The sequence below is a fragment of the Pseudopodoces humilis genome, chromosome 19 (genome assembly GCF_049639895.1).
Source record: "Pseudopodoces humilis isolate 2021_Gansu_Grassland_sample_001 chromosome 19, ASM4963989v1, whole genome shotgun sequence".
NCBI lineage: Eukaryota > Metazoa > Chordata > Aves > Passeriformes > Paridae > Pseudopodoces > Pseudopodoces humilis.
In genome coordinates, this window is record NC_142218.1 from 12,736,741 (window position 1) to 12,751,249 (window position 14,509).

The window sequence follows — 14,509 nt, forward strand, 5'->3', positions numbered from 1 at the left end:
TTATTAGTTATTTAAAGAATAATTTCTTTCAGCTCACATTTTTTAACCTGAAATAACTTATTTCATTATGTTCTTTTCGTAGGTATGAGAAGGTTTAGGAAAAATTCTGTAATGAAACAAAAAAGAGACTTGTTCCTATTAAACACATATTTAGGTTGACTGAAAACTGGTCATAGGTTTAGGGTTTTTTTTTTTCTCTTTAACTTCCACAAAAAGCACAAAGGAATGAGTTATCCACAAGATGATATTGGAAAACCTTTTGGGGTTTGGCATTTCAGAGAGCAGGTGGGGAATTTGTTTTCTGGCCTGTGAGGTGACTCTCAGGGCTGTGAGATAACAGAATCAGGGAGGCTGGAATGGATGCTCTCACCTCGTGGATGGAAGGAAGTTTGGGAAAAGGTGTTCAGAATCTCTGGGAGTAAATCTGAGACAATCCAGTCTTTTTAGCCTATTTTTTTTTAGATTTAAGGAGAGAACTGTGATTGTTCAGCCTGGAGAAGCTTTGGGGTGACCTCATTGAGGCCTGAAGGAGGAAAGGTGGAGAGAGAGGATTTGCAAGGGATGGAAGGACAGGAGCCAGGGAATGGCTGCACACTGCCACAGGGCAGGGCTGGATGGGATATTAGGAGAAAATTCCTCCCTGTGAGGGTGGGCAGGCCCTGGCAGAGGGTGCCAGAGCAGCTGTGGGAAGTGTCCCAGGCCAGGATGAACAGAGTTGATGTTTTCCTACAGCACAACTTGCCCTGCTGGTCCAGAACATTCCCCTGGTGCACTGCTCAGACAATGCACAAAGTGTTCTTGTTCTTCCACCTTGATTCCAAGCCCTTTCCCCCATAATTTCCATCCCCACTGGAGGGTGGTTTGTTCCAGCAGGGAATTTCCCCGTGTTTGCTGCAGCAGGTGATTCTGGCACATGTTGGAATCGATTCACTGAGAGCAAAGAAAAGCAAATGACACCAGAGCCTTTATTAAAGGAAGGTGTAATTAACAGCTTCAGATTAATTGAAAATGTTTGCTCTGAGAGTAGCAATTGAGCTCTGCTCTGATTAATTGCTTTCTCCCAGGTTTTGTGGCCTTGCAGAACGTGCTGCTCTCCAGGCAGCAGAGGGGAAAAGACCCTCTCACACCTCTGCAGAACCTTTGTGAGAGAAACCTGTCATTTTCCCTTTCTGAATGTTCTGTGCTGCTATAATCATGCTATAAAGACAAGTTCCTTAGGATTCTTTAATTTAAAAAGAAAATTATAATTCCTCATGGGCTGAGGATTCTAAGGGGGAATAGGCCAGTACTAGAAATGTGATTCTGAGTGAATTAGTTGCTATTTTATTTTAACCAAATAGCTTCAGATAGCTGTCAAAGAAATGTGTTTCCCATGAATCCTTTTTCTAGTTTAGTGAAAAATTTCCATTTATCACGCTGGACATAGAGCAGACAGAAATGAGGGCACCGAAAGACAATCTTTTATTAAATATTTCTTTAGAAGACCTGTATTTAGTCAGGCCCTGTTACATTATTGGCTGTGTTAAGCTAACGCTCCTTCAAAGACTTTTAATCAGTTCAAATGATTAAACCCTGTTTATATCAGCATATATTGACCTTCCATTTAATTTCCAGTGCCTTGAGTGATCCGGGAGAGTTTGTTCCTATTCCTTCCTCTCCCACTTGTCTCTGCAGAGCTCTGGCACTGGCGGGTGGGGTTTGTTCCTGTGGGGATGAGGCAGAGCCCACGCTGGGCTCAGTGTGGTCCAGGGGCACCTGCTCTGCCCCATCCCCTCAGCTTCCTCTCTTGTTTCTATTAAAAAAGCTGCTTTTAGAGCAGCAGAGGAAGGAGACCCGTTATCAACCCCAAATGTTTTCAATTCCTGTTGCTTCTTAAAAACTCTGCTTTGCATTGACGTCTCAGAGCTTTTGCTTTTTCCACTCTGTCTCTGCTTGGAGGAGAAGTTGTAAAATGTGAAGAGTTCACCTTCTAGCTGTGTCTCCTCAGAACTTTCAGTGTCCAGATTGATTCTGACGTGGGTTTGTGACATTGCAGGAGTCACCATGTGAAGGTGAGGAACACAAGGTGTGTTTTCCCTGCAGCTCATGAACAATTTTTATCAGGGCTGGGATTTGATTTCAGGAATGCTTTGCTGGAAATTCCCTCTTTTAATCACAATTCTCCCCTCCAGTACAGACAGAAAAAGTTTAAAATATTGTTTATCTTTGTGCACTAAGCTGCAGGTGGCTCAGTGAGGAGATATTCAGTTTGGAGATGTGTTAAAATTGCTGCTGTGCATAAAAACACTGCTGGGAATGTTGAGTGCTGTGTTTGCAGCTCCTCAGGCAAACTTCCTTACATTTCTCATGGAATTTATTTGGGAATTAACATATGCTGGGTGTTCAGACAGATGCAATGTAATAAATCATAATAAGCAGTAATAAATCATAATAAATAGTAATAAATCCTAATTTCAGCGTTCAGGGCTCTGTGATCTCAGGAAGTCACTGGAACATAAATATCAGTTCAGGAAAAGCAAACAAACAACTTCTACATTTTTCTGGTCTTTCCACAGAGCTGCCATAAGGAAGCAAAGCATCATTATTGTTTCTTTCAGTTCTCAGCAGAAAAGGAAGTAACACTTAACAAAAGCCATTGGCTGCAAGATTTCATAAGAGAGAGAGGCAGAGAGAGAGAAGGAGCAGCATGCTGTGGAGAAGCAGGTGTGATCCATGAATAAAGTGCTCCTTGCCACCCTGTAGGATACTGATGAAACAAACAGAATTTCCCCAGACATGGATAACACAAGAACAGCAGACACTTTTTCACAGGTAAAGGCAGAAAGTGTTATGGCTGGTGTGCAAGTGCTGCTTGTTGTGCCCAGCTGGAGATGCTTTATCAGAAACTGGGAATGACTTTGTGCTTTATTGGCGAGGAATTTGCAGTAGGTTTTGATGTAATGGACTATTATGTGATATGAGCTCAGCCTGGTCTAATATATCAGAGAGTGTTTGCAGAAGGTGTGTAGCAGACAGTATTTTTCTGTGCTTTATTCTTGAGAAAGTTAAAACGTGCAAAGTTTTCCTGATAGAAGGAGAGAAAATCAGTCTTTCTCTTGCCATGCTAGAGAGGATTTATTAACACTTTATATTATATGTGCTAAAAATTTCCATAGGGTAATTGGAGGGGAGAAAATGTACTTTTATATTATAGGCAAAAGCAGTCTTTTGATAATCCTGCTGGAATCTGAGGTGACTGATATGCCAGGAGTGAATGTACATCAGCACTGTGGATTTGTCTGAGTGCCTGCCACACACAGACTGGGAGCGTTCTGCTTGTTTAGTATTTGGGAGTCTGGAACCTGGAGAATTGAGTGGGGGAAGCTCCTCTCTGGCTGGGACAGCTGGTGGGATTGGCAGAGGGAAAAGAGCAATCAGGGAAAAGAAGGATTGTGGTGTTTGGTGTGCTGAGTTCTCCTGACTGGGTCATGTGGAGGATCCAGCCCTGCTTGCTTGCTTCCCCTCATTCCTCAAGCGTGAGAGATTCGCTAGGCCAGGCTCTGCAAAACCCCAGAGCAATCCCACAAACGAGGAGGAAAACCTATTTCTTGCTCTTTGGTTTGTGCCAGGGGAAGAAGGGCTGTGGTTACAACACCATCTCCCTTGGCCTGAGAAAGCTTCGGAGCAGGGCTGGGATGGGTGACCCAAAAACCAAATCCCTGAGCTTGGCACACATCAACTGCTCCACCTGAAGGGAAAGAAGACCTCAGCTCCCATCTGGCTCTGCCCCAGGGAGAAGCTGAGGTGCTGCCATCTCCCTGGAGCAGCTGCTGATGCCAGAGGGGTTGGAAAGGCAGAATCCCTGGGATGTTTTCCCTCTCCCTGCTGCCCGTGGGTGGTTCTGGCCTGGCACAGACCCACAGGCAGCTGGTGAATCTCTCCTCTTCCCTCCTGGGAGGTCGGGGGCAGCACAGATGTGGAAACAACCAAATGTTTGCTACCAGAGAGCAATTTTTTACTTCATGTGAATGAGAACCAGCAAACAGGAAACCATGGCCAGATGGTGCCACTTCTCACTGATTTTCACCCCCAGGCCTGCAGTGTGCACATGCACAGAGCTCAGCTTGTACCAGCACCAAAATACCCACAAACCTGAGAAAAAGGAGATTGAAACTTCTTGTGAACTCCCTCTAAAGGCTGACTTTGTCTTCCTGAGGCTTTTCATCTGAGAGCTGATGAGATCATGGTGCAGGGTCAGACCTTCTGCTTTTCCACCCTGCTTTACTTTAATCAACAGCTTTAAAGTACTTTATCCCCGTGGATTTCCCCTACAATTTTCATTAGACTTTTTCTTAAAGGCCACCTTTCTTAGGTGATGGATTTTTTTCCCTATTTTTTTAGTTTTTTTTTAATTTCCCTGGTCTTTTCTGAGGTAGAAAAGTGGATTTTCACTGTATATTCACCAAGGGATCAATTCTATTTAAATGAGGCCAAATGATTCCATATTTTCTCATGTGTGTATCCATGAACTTTCACCCAGCCTTGGCAGCAGCTCTGGTGGCCTGAGGGACAGGGCTGAAGCACATCCTGATGTGTGTCCTCCTCATCAGCCAGACAAAGCTCAGGCCCCTCAGTTAAATCTCCTGATTTGGAGCTCCACGTGTCCTGGTTCACTCTCAATATTGCCCAAATTCCTGAAACTGGCAGCACAGTGAATATTCCCAAGCCTTTTTTTGAACAGAAATGATTTCCTGACTGTAAGACCCAGCTTAAATAGATGTTCAGGTAGCTGATTCTGAGCAATCTGACTGTTTGGAAAACGTGGTGTATTTTTATAGGCAAGTCTTGAGAACAGAACAAAACCCTTTATACAGGCAAGGATCACATCCTGCTAAATCTCTTGGAGTTTAGGAGGAGATGGATAAGGAGGAATTCACCTCAATATTTTGCCTGGATGATTTAGTAACAACCCAGAATCCTGGGGAAAGGCAAAGTCGGGTCAGAAATGATACATCAGCAGATGGATGCTCACTGGGGGGGGTTCTGCAAGCTCTTAGTCCATGTTTTGATTGGAACATAATGAAGGGTTTGCTCATTAAATGTTCCAGCTAATTAACATGAAACTCATGGAGACCCTGGATCCCCAGTTAAATGTGCATGAAATCAGTGCTGCTTCCTCTCTGTTGCACTTCATACCTTTTGCTTTGCAGGTGTTAATGTGATTTAATAAACCTCCAGCAGAATCAAATCTCTTGTTCAGCATTTCGTCATTTCAGCAGCCCAGTTCCTGCTTGGAATGAATCTTTCTTTTACAAGACATGAGGGCACAAGATGAGATTGGGAGCCTGTCAGCAGAAGGATGCACGTTTTTCTCCAAAATAATTAGATGTCACTGTTAAGTAGCCCAGCAATCTTTGTTTCTTCACAAAATTAATTTGACTCTTACATTAAGAAGCAAATATGATAATCCTTGATGCTTCTTATCACTATTTTACTAGTGGATTATTTTAATTACCATCACTAAAGGCACAGAACGTTATTATTTTAGTAGCAAACTGAAATGCTCCTGTACGAGCCACCTTCTTTATTCTGTTTCAGACCATTTTGTAGCAGAGCATTTAAACTATACCTCAGCACACCAAGAAATTGCTGGCCAAGTTCACACTTAAGTACTGAAATCAAGAATAATTTAAAATATTCAGGCCATGGACTGTGGTGATGCTGAGGCTGGTTCTGATAAAGGAGCACGTGGTGCCTGAAGGAGATTTCCAGGAAATATCTCTGTCTTGGAAATAAAAGCTCATCATCTGGGTGGAGTTTTCCAAACTTCTTAAATCTCTGCCTGCTCCTTTCCCCTGGAAAAGCAGTGGAACCTTCAGTTCTTTGCAGGCTTGGAGTGAATTAAAGTGCCAAACAAGGTTAGATATGACCCAAAGCTTTTGTTTAATTTTGTTTAATTTTGTTTAATTTGTTTAATTCTTCTTGAGGCTGTTTAGGGGTGGGAGACTCCATAATTTGCCCTGGACTGCTCAGTGTTGTCCTTATATTTTCCAAACTTCTCAGCAGAACCTCTTTTGCTGTCATTTCTCTCGTGTTTCTCCTTACCCCACCACACAGGAGCCTCCTGCAGCCTGTGCCTGCCCCAGGCTCTGAAATCCCCATCCTTCCCTTGGAAATCCTGTTTTCCCAAAGCTCTGATGGCTTTCATTACCCTGAGCTGGACTCCAGCTCTTTTCTGGAGTGGAAATCTCCCCCCTATTCCAGCAGAATCCTTTGGCAGTGCTGAGCACTCTTATTCCACTGTTTTGCTGCTGGAATCTCCCCGAGGGAAATTCCCTTTTATTGCAACAGCACCATGGTGGGAACTGCTGTCACTTTGCAAGCTGCTCAAACTTCTGGGCTTTTTCTGCAAAAAAATATGTTCTTCAGCCAGTGCTTGTGAAGCTGGCAGTTCCTGCTGAACATCCAGATTTTTTTTTTTCCTCTGCCTGCTGAATTATAGATTATTGCTGCTCTCGTTTGTCAAGGTTGTTTGGAATTTGAGTCCCCCTTGCAGTTCTTTCCATCTGCCCATCAAAATCTGCAAATTTAATAAACAGAATCTCCAGTCCTTCAGCAGAGCACTGAGGAAACAGTGAGTAACGCAAAAAGAAGTCAGCACCACTCAATTTATCCTGAATTTTCGCAGTGAAATTATTTCCCAAGTGTCATTTCCTGACGAGTTCTCAGAGCTGATGGAGCAGGACGGTCCAGAGGGAAAATCTGAAGTGTTTGTCTCATGTGAGACCTAAAAAAGGTCATTTTTTTTCCAAGGGAATTTTAAGAAATGTCAAGGCTTTGAGGTTCTTCAATAGGGTGATATTTTCAATATTGAAAATAGTTAAAATTGTTGATGTTGTAACTGTGCTATGGACATGTCACTGGGCACCAGTTTCTATCCTCATGTGTTTGAGAACTGTTCTTTGAGAGTTTATGTTGTAATCAATCACTCCATGCCTTTATACCAGTAAGAAATAAATTACAATAAAATATCTTTTGGTCCCTCCAGCTCCTTCTGGAAGTGGCAGAATTTCCAGTGTTTTCAAGGAAATCAAGCTCCTGTTTGATGAATCCCTTCTTCTTTGAATAAATGTTGGCAGATACTATTCAGCCAGATATGGATCTGCAAAAATAATGCAAACCATTATTACAGATGGATAATTTATTTGATGAATAGCAGCTCTGTTTGACAAATAATATCAGTCTGTCTCTAGGCCTGGCTACAGAAGATGGTATTGCCACATAAAAATACCACATCAGTCACCTGGTTTGAGATTGCATGTAAATTAAAACTGAAGGCCTTTCAGATACCCTGGTCCTAGGAGAAAGCCACTCCCCTGGAAATGTCTGGGAGCACTCAGCACATCTTGGGCCGACCTCAAACCTGGTGAAAGTGAATAAATTAGGAGAGGGAAGTTGGTAACACCAAGCTGGAGCTTTAAGGCAATCCAGATTGCATCTGTTGTCTTTAAAATCACTTAAATGACACATTCAGCATGCAGGCAGATTTACACCCCAAAATAATGAGTTCTGTGTAAAGCAACAGCTAGCCCGACCTGATCCTTTCCTCTTGGGCTGAACCCCTTTTCCTTGGAGCACAGAAGTGCAGAAGATGCTGCTGTGGAGGATTTGGAACAATTTCCCCAGCCCCCTTCCCTCTGGATCCTCTGGAGCTCCTCTGGAGCTGCTGTCTCTTGCTCCTGGGAGGGAGCAGGTGAGGATGTTGAATGTTTAATCAGGACAAGTGTAAGGAATGCTTAACAATGAAAAACTTGTCTAGAAGTGAATCAAGATCGCTCCTCTCCGGTGCAGGGAGCAGGATTTCTGCATGGCTGGGCTTTGCTGTTCCAGGAAGTGACAGAGCTGGGGCTGTGATCTCCTCCCAGGTGAGCCTGGGATGGTGCCTCAGCCTGTCACACCAGCCTCTGTGACATTCCAGGAGTGGTTTTTTCCATCAGATTGCTGCCATGTTGTAGGATTCAGGCTGGGTGGTCCGAGGAGTAAGAACAAGCTGAGCAAAAGGCACAGAGAGTTTGAGATCAGCTCCAACTCCTCTGCAGGCAGCGCAGGGAAAGGGCTCTGGGGTGGCAGGAGAGGTGTGCAGGGCTGGATTGTCCCCTGGAGAAGCCCAGAGAGCCCAGGTGGCTGCACAGGAGTCAGAGCCACCCTGTGACCCTCTGGGGAGGGTGAGAGGCAGAGAGAAGAGCCAGAGGAACACGTTTGGTGTTTTATCCCTGAGCAGTCCCCCAGGTGCTGTGTGCTTCCCTCTGCCCTGCTCCAGAACAGCTTGGATGATGTGGCTTCAACCCCTTCTTCTTCACTGGCTCTTGGAGGATCTGGGATTATTCCAGTAATATTTCTACAGCATCTGGACTCTGTGCAAACCCTCTAGAGGGTCCTTTTAGGTAAAGGGGAGAGGCAGGAAGGCCTGGGAGGGGTTGTGTGCAGGGCAGTGTTGGCAGCCGCCCCAGAACAAGGCAGAAATCTCTTCTCTCCCCATTAAACACATTTTATACCAGGCCAAAAAATAAAAACCTCACCTCTCCTTCCAGGGAATGTCTGGAGCCCCACGCTCTTCCTTCAATTGTGAATTCTTTCAAATCACTTGTGTGGCTTTACTGAATTTGGGGAGGGTGATGAAAATTTAATCTGTTTTAAGCAAGCTGCTTTAACCTGGCAGGTGAGTGCATTATTAACACAATCTCGTGTATTTCCTTAATGTGTCTGCTTTAAAAAGAGAAGAATTTATTTTTTTTCAAAGTTTTGTTATTCAGTCTTGTATGAAACATTCAGTTTGGTTGCTCCAGTCACATTTTATTAGGCAATATAGCACAGACTGGCTTATATCCTCATTTTGGTGGCTAATATGACAAATTTTGTTTCTTTTTAAGAAAAATATAAGCAAAACAAACACACTACAGAAATTGTGTCATGCTGAGAGAAAAGGCCCAGAGATACCAAAGGATAAAGGTCAGGGTCTGATACAGAACTCTTGTTTGCAAGTAAAAATACCCTGAAACGTGATTGTCAGCAACCTAAATGAACCAGACTTCTGACAAAGAGTTCTGACAGTTCTCATAAGCTGGAAAATGCCTTTTTTGGCCTCTCTTGGCTTTGGAAGTGTTCCCCTCCTCCTTCCAGATGTGCAGAGAGTTAAGAGAGGTGTAAACCAGCAAGGTGCTGTTAAAAATAACCTGCCCCAAGCAGTGCCTTTGTGTGCTCCTCCTCTGTCAGGGGTCTGAATTCCCAACAAACCTTCCTGGATTTAAACAAACAGAATGATTTGTTTCTCTTTTGTGAACGTTTTTCCCTCCTTCATCCATTTTTAATGGAATTAAGACATGTTGCCTGTTTCTTTCACATCTCGGGCAGAAATTCATTTGAGTCTAGAGGAGAGTTTGGCGAAGGTAAGCAGAAGAATTGAATATTGAGTCGAATGTCTTCCTTTCTACATTTTTTTTTAAAGAGAATATCTTAAAATATTAAATTTGGAAAAAAAAATAGAAGAAATTAAAATTATCATCATGCTGCAAAAATTCTTTGAACCTTTCTCCAGAAAGCCCAACAGGCAAAAATCCTCTCCAACTTCATCTCAGGAGCTGCTATCCTGAACAAATAGCTCTTGCACTTTGGAGCTGGCAGAGTTTTGCCTTAAGGTAACTGCATTTTTCAGTTCAAATATATCCATATTCGTGTTTACTCACACAGAGCCTGTTGGGTGGGGAATTGCCTTGTTAAGATCTAATGCTACCCAGTGCGTGTGAGGTGTGAATGTGTGGCCATTTAAAATCCGGGGAGATCATCGTAGGAACCTTCTGTGAATGAAAATTATCCGGCAGCTTTCCCTCCTTCCTCACTGCTCCCGTTCCTGTTTGCAGCTGGGAGCTGGCCCATAACTCACCTTTCCATTAGCACTGAAAATTCCAGGCCTTTTAAAAACAAAATATTTCTCTTGCTTTTATTTGGAGGTGGTAAAAACGTGCAGAGTTTGTGTCCAGGGTGAGCTGGCAGAGATTTGGTGAATAAGGAGTGCTGGGCGTAGTGTGGTTGGGGAAAAGGGGGAACCTGTGGCTTTGCTGGACCTCTGGGGTGGGACTGGTGGTTTTTATGGGGCACATCAGCTGTGCCTGGGGTCTGTGGGGTTGGGGTGGGTGGAGGTGGTCAAGGAAGGACTGGACATGGTGGGGATCCACCACAGGTTGGGCACAATGGTCTGGAGGGTTTTGCCATCCTCAGTGATGCTGTGTGGCTCCAGGAGGAGCTTGTGCTGTGTTGCTGGGGTGTCCAGCAGAGGAGCTGCTCTCTTTGTGGAGAGTGGTGGGTGTAGGGAAAGCAGGGCAGGTCCTCAACACCTCCAGCTGCAGCTGCAGGGGAGGCCCCTTCCCAACCCTGCTGGTCCCTTCCCAACCCTTCCCAACCCTTCCCAACCCTTCCCAACCCTTCCCAACCCTCCTGGCCCCTTCCCAACCCTTCCCAACCCTCCTGGTCCCTTTCCAACTCTTCCCAATTCTCCTGGCCCCTTCCCAACCCTTTCCTAACCCTCCTGGCCACTTCCCAACCTTTCTCAACCCTCCTGATCCCTTCCCAACTCTCCTGGCCCCTTCCCAACCCTCCTGCCCTTCCCTTGCTCCTGCCCAGCCTGTGCTGGGCTCTGCTCCTGGGGAGTTGGGAAAGAATGATTTGAAATCCCTGGAATCTCTCTCTGTGGTGAGGTTGTTCTCAGGGCACCGGGAACACTGGATCCCGGAGTCTGGATACAAAAATCTCCAAGTTCCCGAGCTCTGCTGGAGCTCCAGGCTCCTTCCAGGCTGCTGCTCTGCTGAGGAAGGGCTGTCACAGGGGGGCTTTGTGCTGTGTCCCAAAGGAGGGAGGTTTGTGCTCTGCAGAGCACATCCAGCTGTGTGCCAGCTGTGCTTCTGCATCCCTGCTGCCTCCCCTGGCCTTTGGTCCCTGCTCGGTTCCTGTTCACCGTCACAGGGAAGGACAGGAGGCTTGGGAAGGCTTGGGAAGGGTTGGGAAGGGGCCAGGAGGCTTGGGAAGGGCTGGGACATCACAGCAGCGACACAAACCCGTGTGAGAGTTCATTGGCAGCTCAAGCTCCTGCTCTGGGGAGAGAAAAAGGGGAAGTGCAACGCTGGTTTTTCATGTGCTGCACTAAGTCCCCGTGGCAGCTGCACCTCCCTGAACCAACAGCAATTTGCCCCTTCTTCATCCTGAAAATTTCAAATGCTCCTGGTTTTCCTTTCATGTTGTCCTGTAGGTAGGGCTTTGCACTCAGGATGAGCCAGGCTGCCATGCAAAATTGATGTTTTCACTTCTTGCCAGGGTTTCTAACTCAAAAAGGTTTCCCCCTGGCAGTTCTATCTCCAGATATTACCACCACATCTTCCAGAGCTGTAAAAGCCCCTGTATATTTGATATCTTGTGGACTTTCACCGGGTTTCAAAGGGAGATTATATTTGCTGGGCAGGTCGTCAGTAGAACATAAAATATGAGTGAAATTGTAATTTTCTGGCAGCTACCGTGGCTGTATCACGAGCATTCTGTATCCTCCACAGCCAGATGAAAAACCGTGTCCCCTAAAACATTTGACTGACTTTTTTTATTTCCTAGTTAAACCAGGAAAAAATCCTCAAAATTATGAACATGGTGAAAAATAAAGAAGTGAGCATTGAAGGAGCGCTGCATTTGGCACAGAAGGAGGTGTATGCTGAAAAGGTGAGGCCGCTCCTTTGATGTATTTTGTAATATATCCAGGTGCTCTGGAGAGCCCTGCTGAGGTGAGGAGCGTGTCTGGATTGCTCCCAAGGATACAATCCTGGTTTGGGAATCACAAACAGCCCAGCTCCTGAGTGAACAGGACAGGGGTGACTGGCTGGTGCTGCCTGTGTGACGGCAATTCCCTGGAAGTGCTGTGGCTGCACTGAGGGTTACCTGGATTAAGGAGTTCAAATCCATACAAAGGTTGTTATTCCGAGGGTAGCGGCAAGTCCTGGATTAATAAATGTGGGGCAGAATCAGGGCATTGCAGAATCACAGGATGGTTTGGGTTGGAAGGGACCTTAAAGCTCATCTTGTTCCACCTCCCTGCACCTCCCACTGTCCCAGGTTGCTCCAAGCCCTGCCCAGTCTGGCCTGGGACATTTCCAGAGATGGGGCAGCCAAAGCTTTTCTGGGAATTCTATTCCAGGGCCTCCCCTCCCTCACAGGGAAGAATTTCTTCCCAATATTCCATCTAAACCCCCTCAATTTCAGTGTGAAGCCATTTCTGGCACTCCATCCTTTGGAAATCTTTGTTTTTTCTGCAGCTCCTTCAGGCAGGGCAAGGCTTCTCTTTTCCAGGACCTCACCACCCTCACAGCAAAGAATTTCCTCCTGATATTTAATCCAAATTCAGTCTCTGTCAGTGTGAAGCCATTCCCCCTTGTCAATAATCTCTCTCCCCATCCTCATTAACGTGATTAACAAAAGTCAGGAGGACACATCTATCTGTCCCTGTGGAATTCTCCTGCAGGGCTCCTGTTTCTGTTCACAGAGAGAGATTTCACCTGGGAACAGCTGGATTTGGGTGGCCAAACCTTATCCCAGCGTGGGATGTGACTCCTGTTCTGTTTTTCAGGACCCACAGGATTTGTTAACTGGGTCCCAGTTTAACTTCATTATCTACAAATACAAACACTACCGGTGGCAGAAACGGATTTTGCAGGTAACTTTAAAAATTCTCACTTTCGCTGCAGTGAATAAAAATATATTAATGCAAACTTCTGTCAACAACCCCTGATGGTGATTTCCTCCTTTCATGAAGTCAGGGACAAAGGTTTCATGTTTTTTTCCCTGGTTTTCATTAAAACTACTCATAGATTGGACAACATTTGATAATGGACAAGTCCGAATCATGGATGCTACAGGGTGGTTTTTTTATTTACTACATCTTAACTGTACAAAATGTAATTTTCCCACCATTATCCACCATTTTTTTGGAATGAAAAGATTATTTATTTAGACATAAAGCAGAAAAATGGAGAGACGTGTAGTAGATGTGGGAATTATCAGTCTGAGAATCTGGATTGGTTTAATTTCAGTTCTCTAATTACCAGCAGCCTTCAAAAGTCAGAGATAATCATGAGAAAGGTTCTGGAGGTTTTCTGCTATAAACAGGACAGAGGGAAAGGCCACAGTGTGGGCATTTGCTGGTGTGGTCTGCACGTGCAAGTTTTTAACTTAGAAGTGCTTTTGTAACCACCTGCACTTCAGAGACTGAAGGAGTGAGGAACTGAGTGAGTGGTTCTGCCATTAGTTTGTGCTGAAGGGGAACTTTCTGCACTGGGTTTTGTGAGACGAGGAGAATTTACAAAGAAAGAATATTTCAGAGCGATGCATTGATGCATATTCATCTAAAGAGATGTGTGGAAACACAGCTTAGGAGGAATATCTGGGGGCGTTTTTGTGACTAAAACAAACATTGGGCAGCATCTTAATGGTGGAATGTAATTTTAAAATGATATTTATTCTGGTCTTTTATCTAAACCCCTTCACGTGATAACATTGGGATGCTGCCTTTGCCTTTCACCAAAGACGGCCTCGAGCGATGCAGAATTTTCTATTGCAGCTGGATTTCGACAGCAGGACCATTTTTAACATCGAGAAAGGGACTATTAAGAAGCAGTTCCCCTTCTCACAAGTCAAAGGCTGCGAGGACGCAGAGAGGAGGCGCTTCAGCATCGTGTTCCAGGGCAGGCAGGAGTACGAGCTGGAGGCTGTGTCCCTCGATGATAAAAGGAAGGTGAGCTGGGCTGGTGGCACCCAGGCACTGCTGTGAGTTGTGCAGGCAGGGAAGGAGGGAGGGGTTCACCCCCTGGCCCTTGGAACAAAGGGAATGCCAGCTCGGGATGGAGCTTGGCCGCAGGATTTTGGCACAGCTCGAGATGAGATGTGCGAGTGGGGCAGTTCTGCAGCCACAGCATGGATGGAACTGCTCTGGGAGTGTTCAAACAGGCAAACAAAACTGGTGATGTGCACAGCTGAATCCCAGCTGGAGCTTTCAAAGCACTTTTTTGTTCTCTCTATAAGGTATTTGTTAAAATGCCCGATTTTAAGGCTGAATGAGGCTTGTCCTCACGCTGAGAACAGACCCAGTGGTTCATCTTTGAGCATTGTCTGAGATTTTCAGCTGAATCAGTCGAGTGCTGCTTGGGCTTGAGCTGAACAGAAACTTTGTCCTGGACTACTTTAGACATGAATTAAAAAGTTCTGTTTTACAGTAACCCCTTCAGAGTAAAATCATATTCTCCTTAGACAGACAGGTTTAGGCATAGAACCAAAACTCAGTGAGGTGGTTTTGCATCATAGAAAGACCTGAGATATCTTATGTTGATTTATTTTACCCATTTGGCTGTGGCTTTGCACTTGTAAAATCCAACTATTGAAGTCTTCATTCATTCAAGGGAATTAATATGGAAAATATTTTTTTCTCTGCTGTCATTTATTATTT

At 45.0% G+C, this 14,509-nt stretch overlaps 1 protein-coding gene across 2 annotated transcripts in view; it reads left to right on the forward strand.

Moving 5' to 3' along the window:
* Nucleotides 1-1,953: 1,953 nt before the first annotated feature.
* The window catches only part of LOC106628271 (uncharacterized), a 28,742-nt gene continuing 16,186 nt past the window's right edge, over nucleotides 1,954-14,509 (forward strand). Inside the window, exons 1-5 of one of the 2 annotated variants that reach the window (XM_014254112.2) lie at nucleotides 1,954-2,051; nucleotides 2,556-2,811; nucleotides 11,632-11,736; nucleotides 12,638-12,724; nucleotides 13,628-13,801. In XM_014254112.2, the coding sequence (XP_014109587.2) occupies nucleotides 2,776-2,811; nucleotides 11,632-11,736; nucleotides 12,638-12,724; nucleotides 13,628-13,801 (402 nt within the window). In that variant the 5' untranslated portion in view covers nucleotides 1,954-2,051; nucleotides 2,556-2,775. The remainder of the gene's footprint in view (nucleotides 2,052-2,555; nucleotides 2,812-11,631; nucleotides 11,737-12,637; nucleotides 12,725-13,627; nucleotides 13,802-14,509) is intronic. The other variant, XM_088064551.1, reaches the window with a different exon arrangement.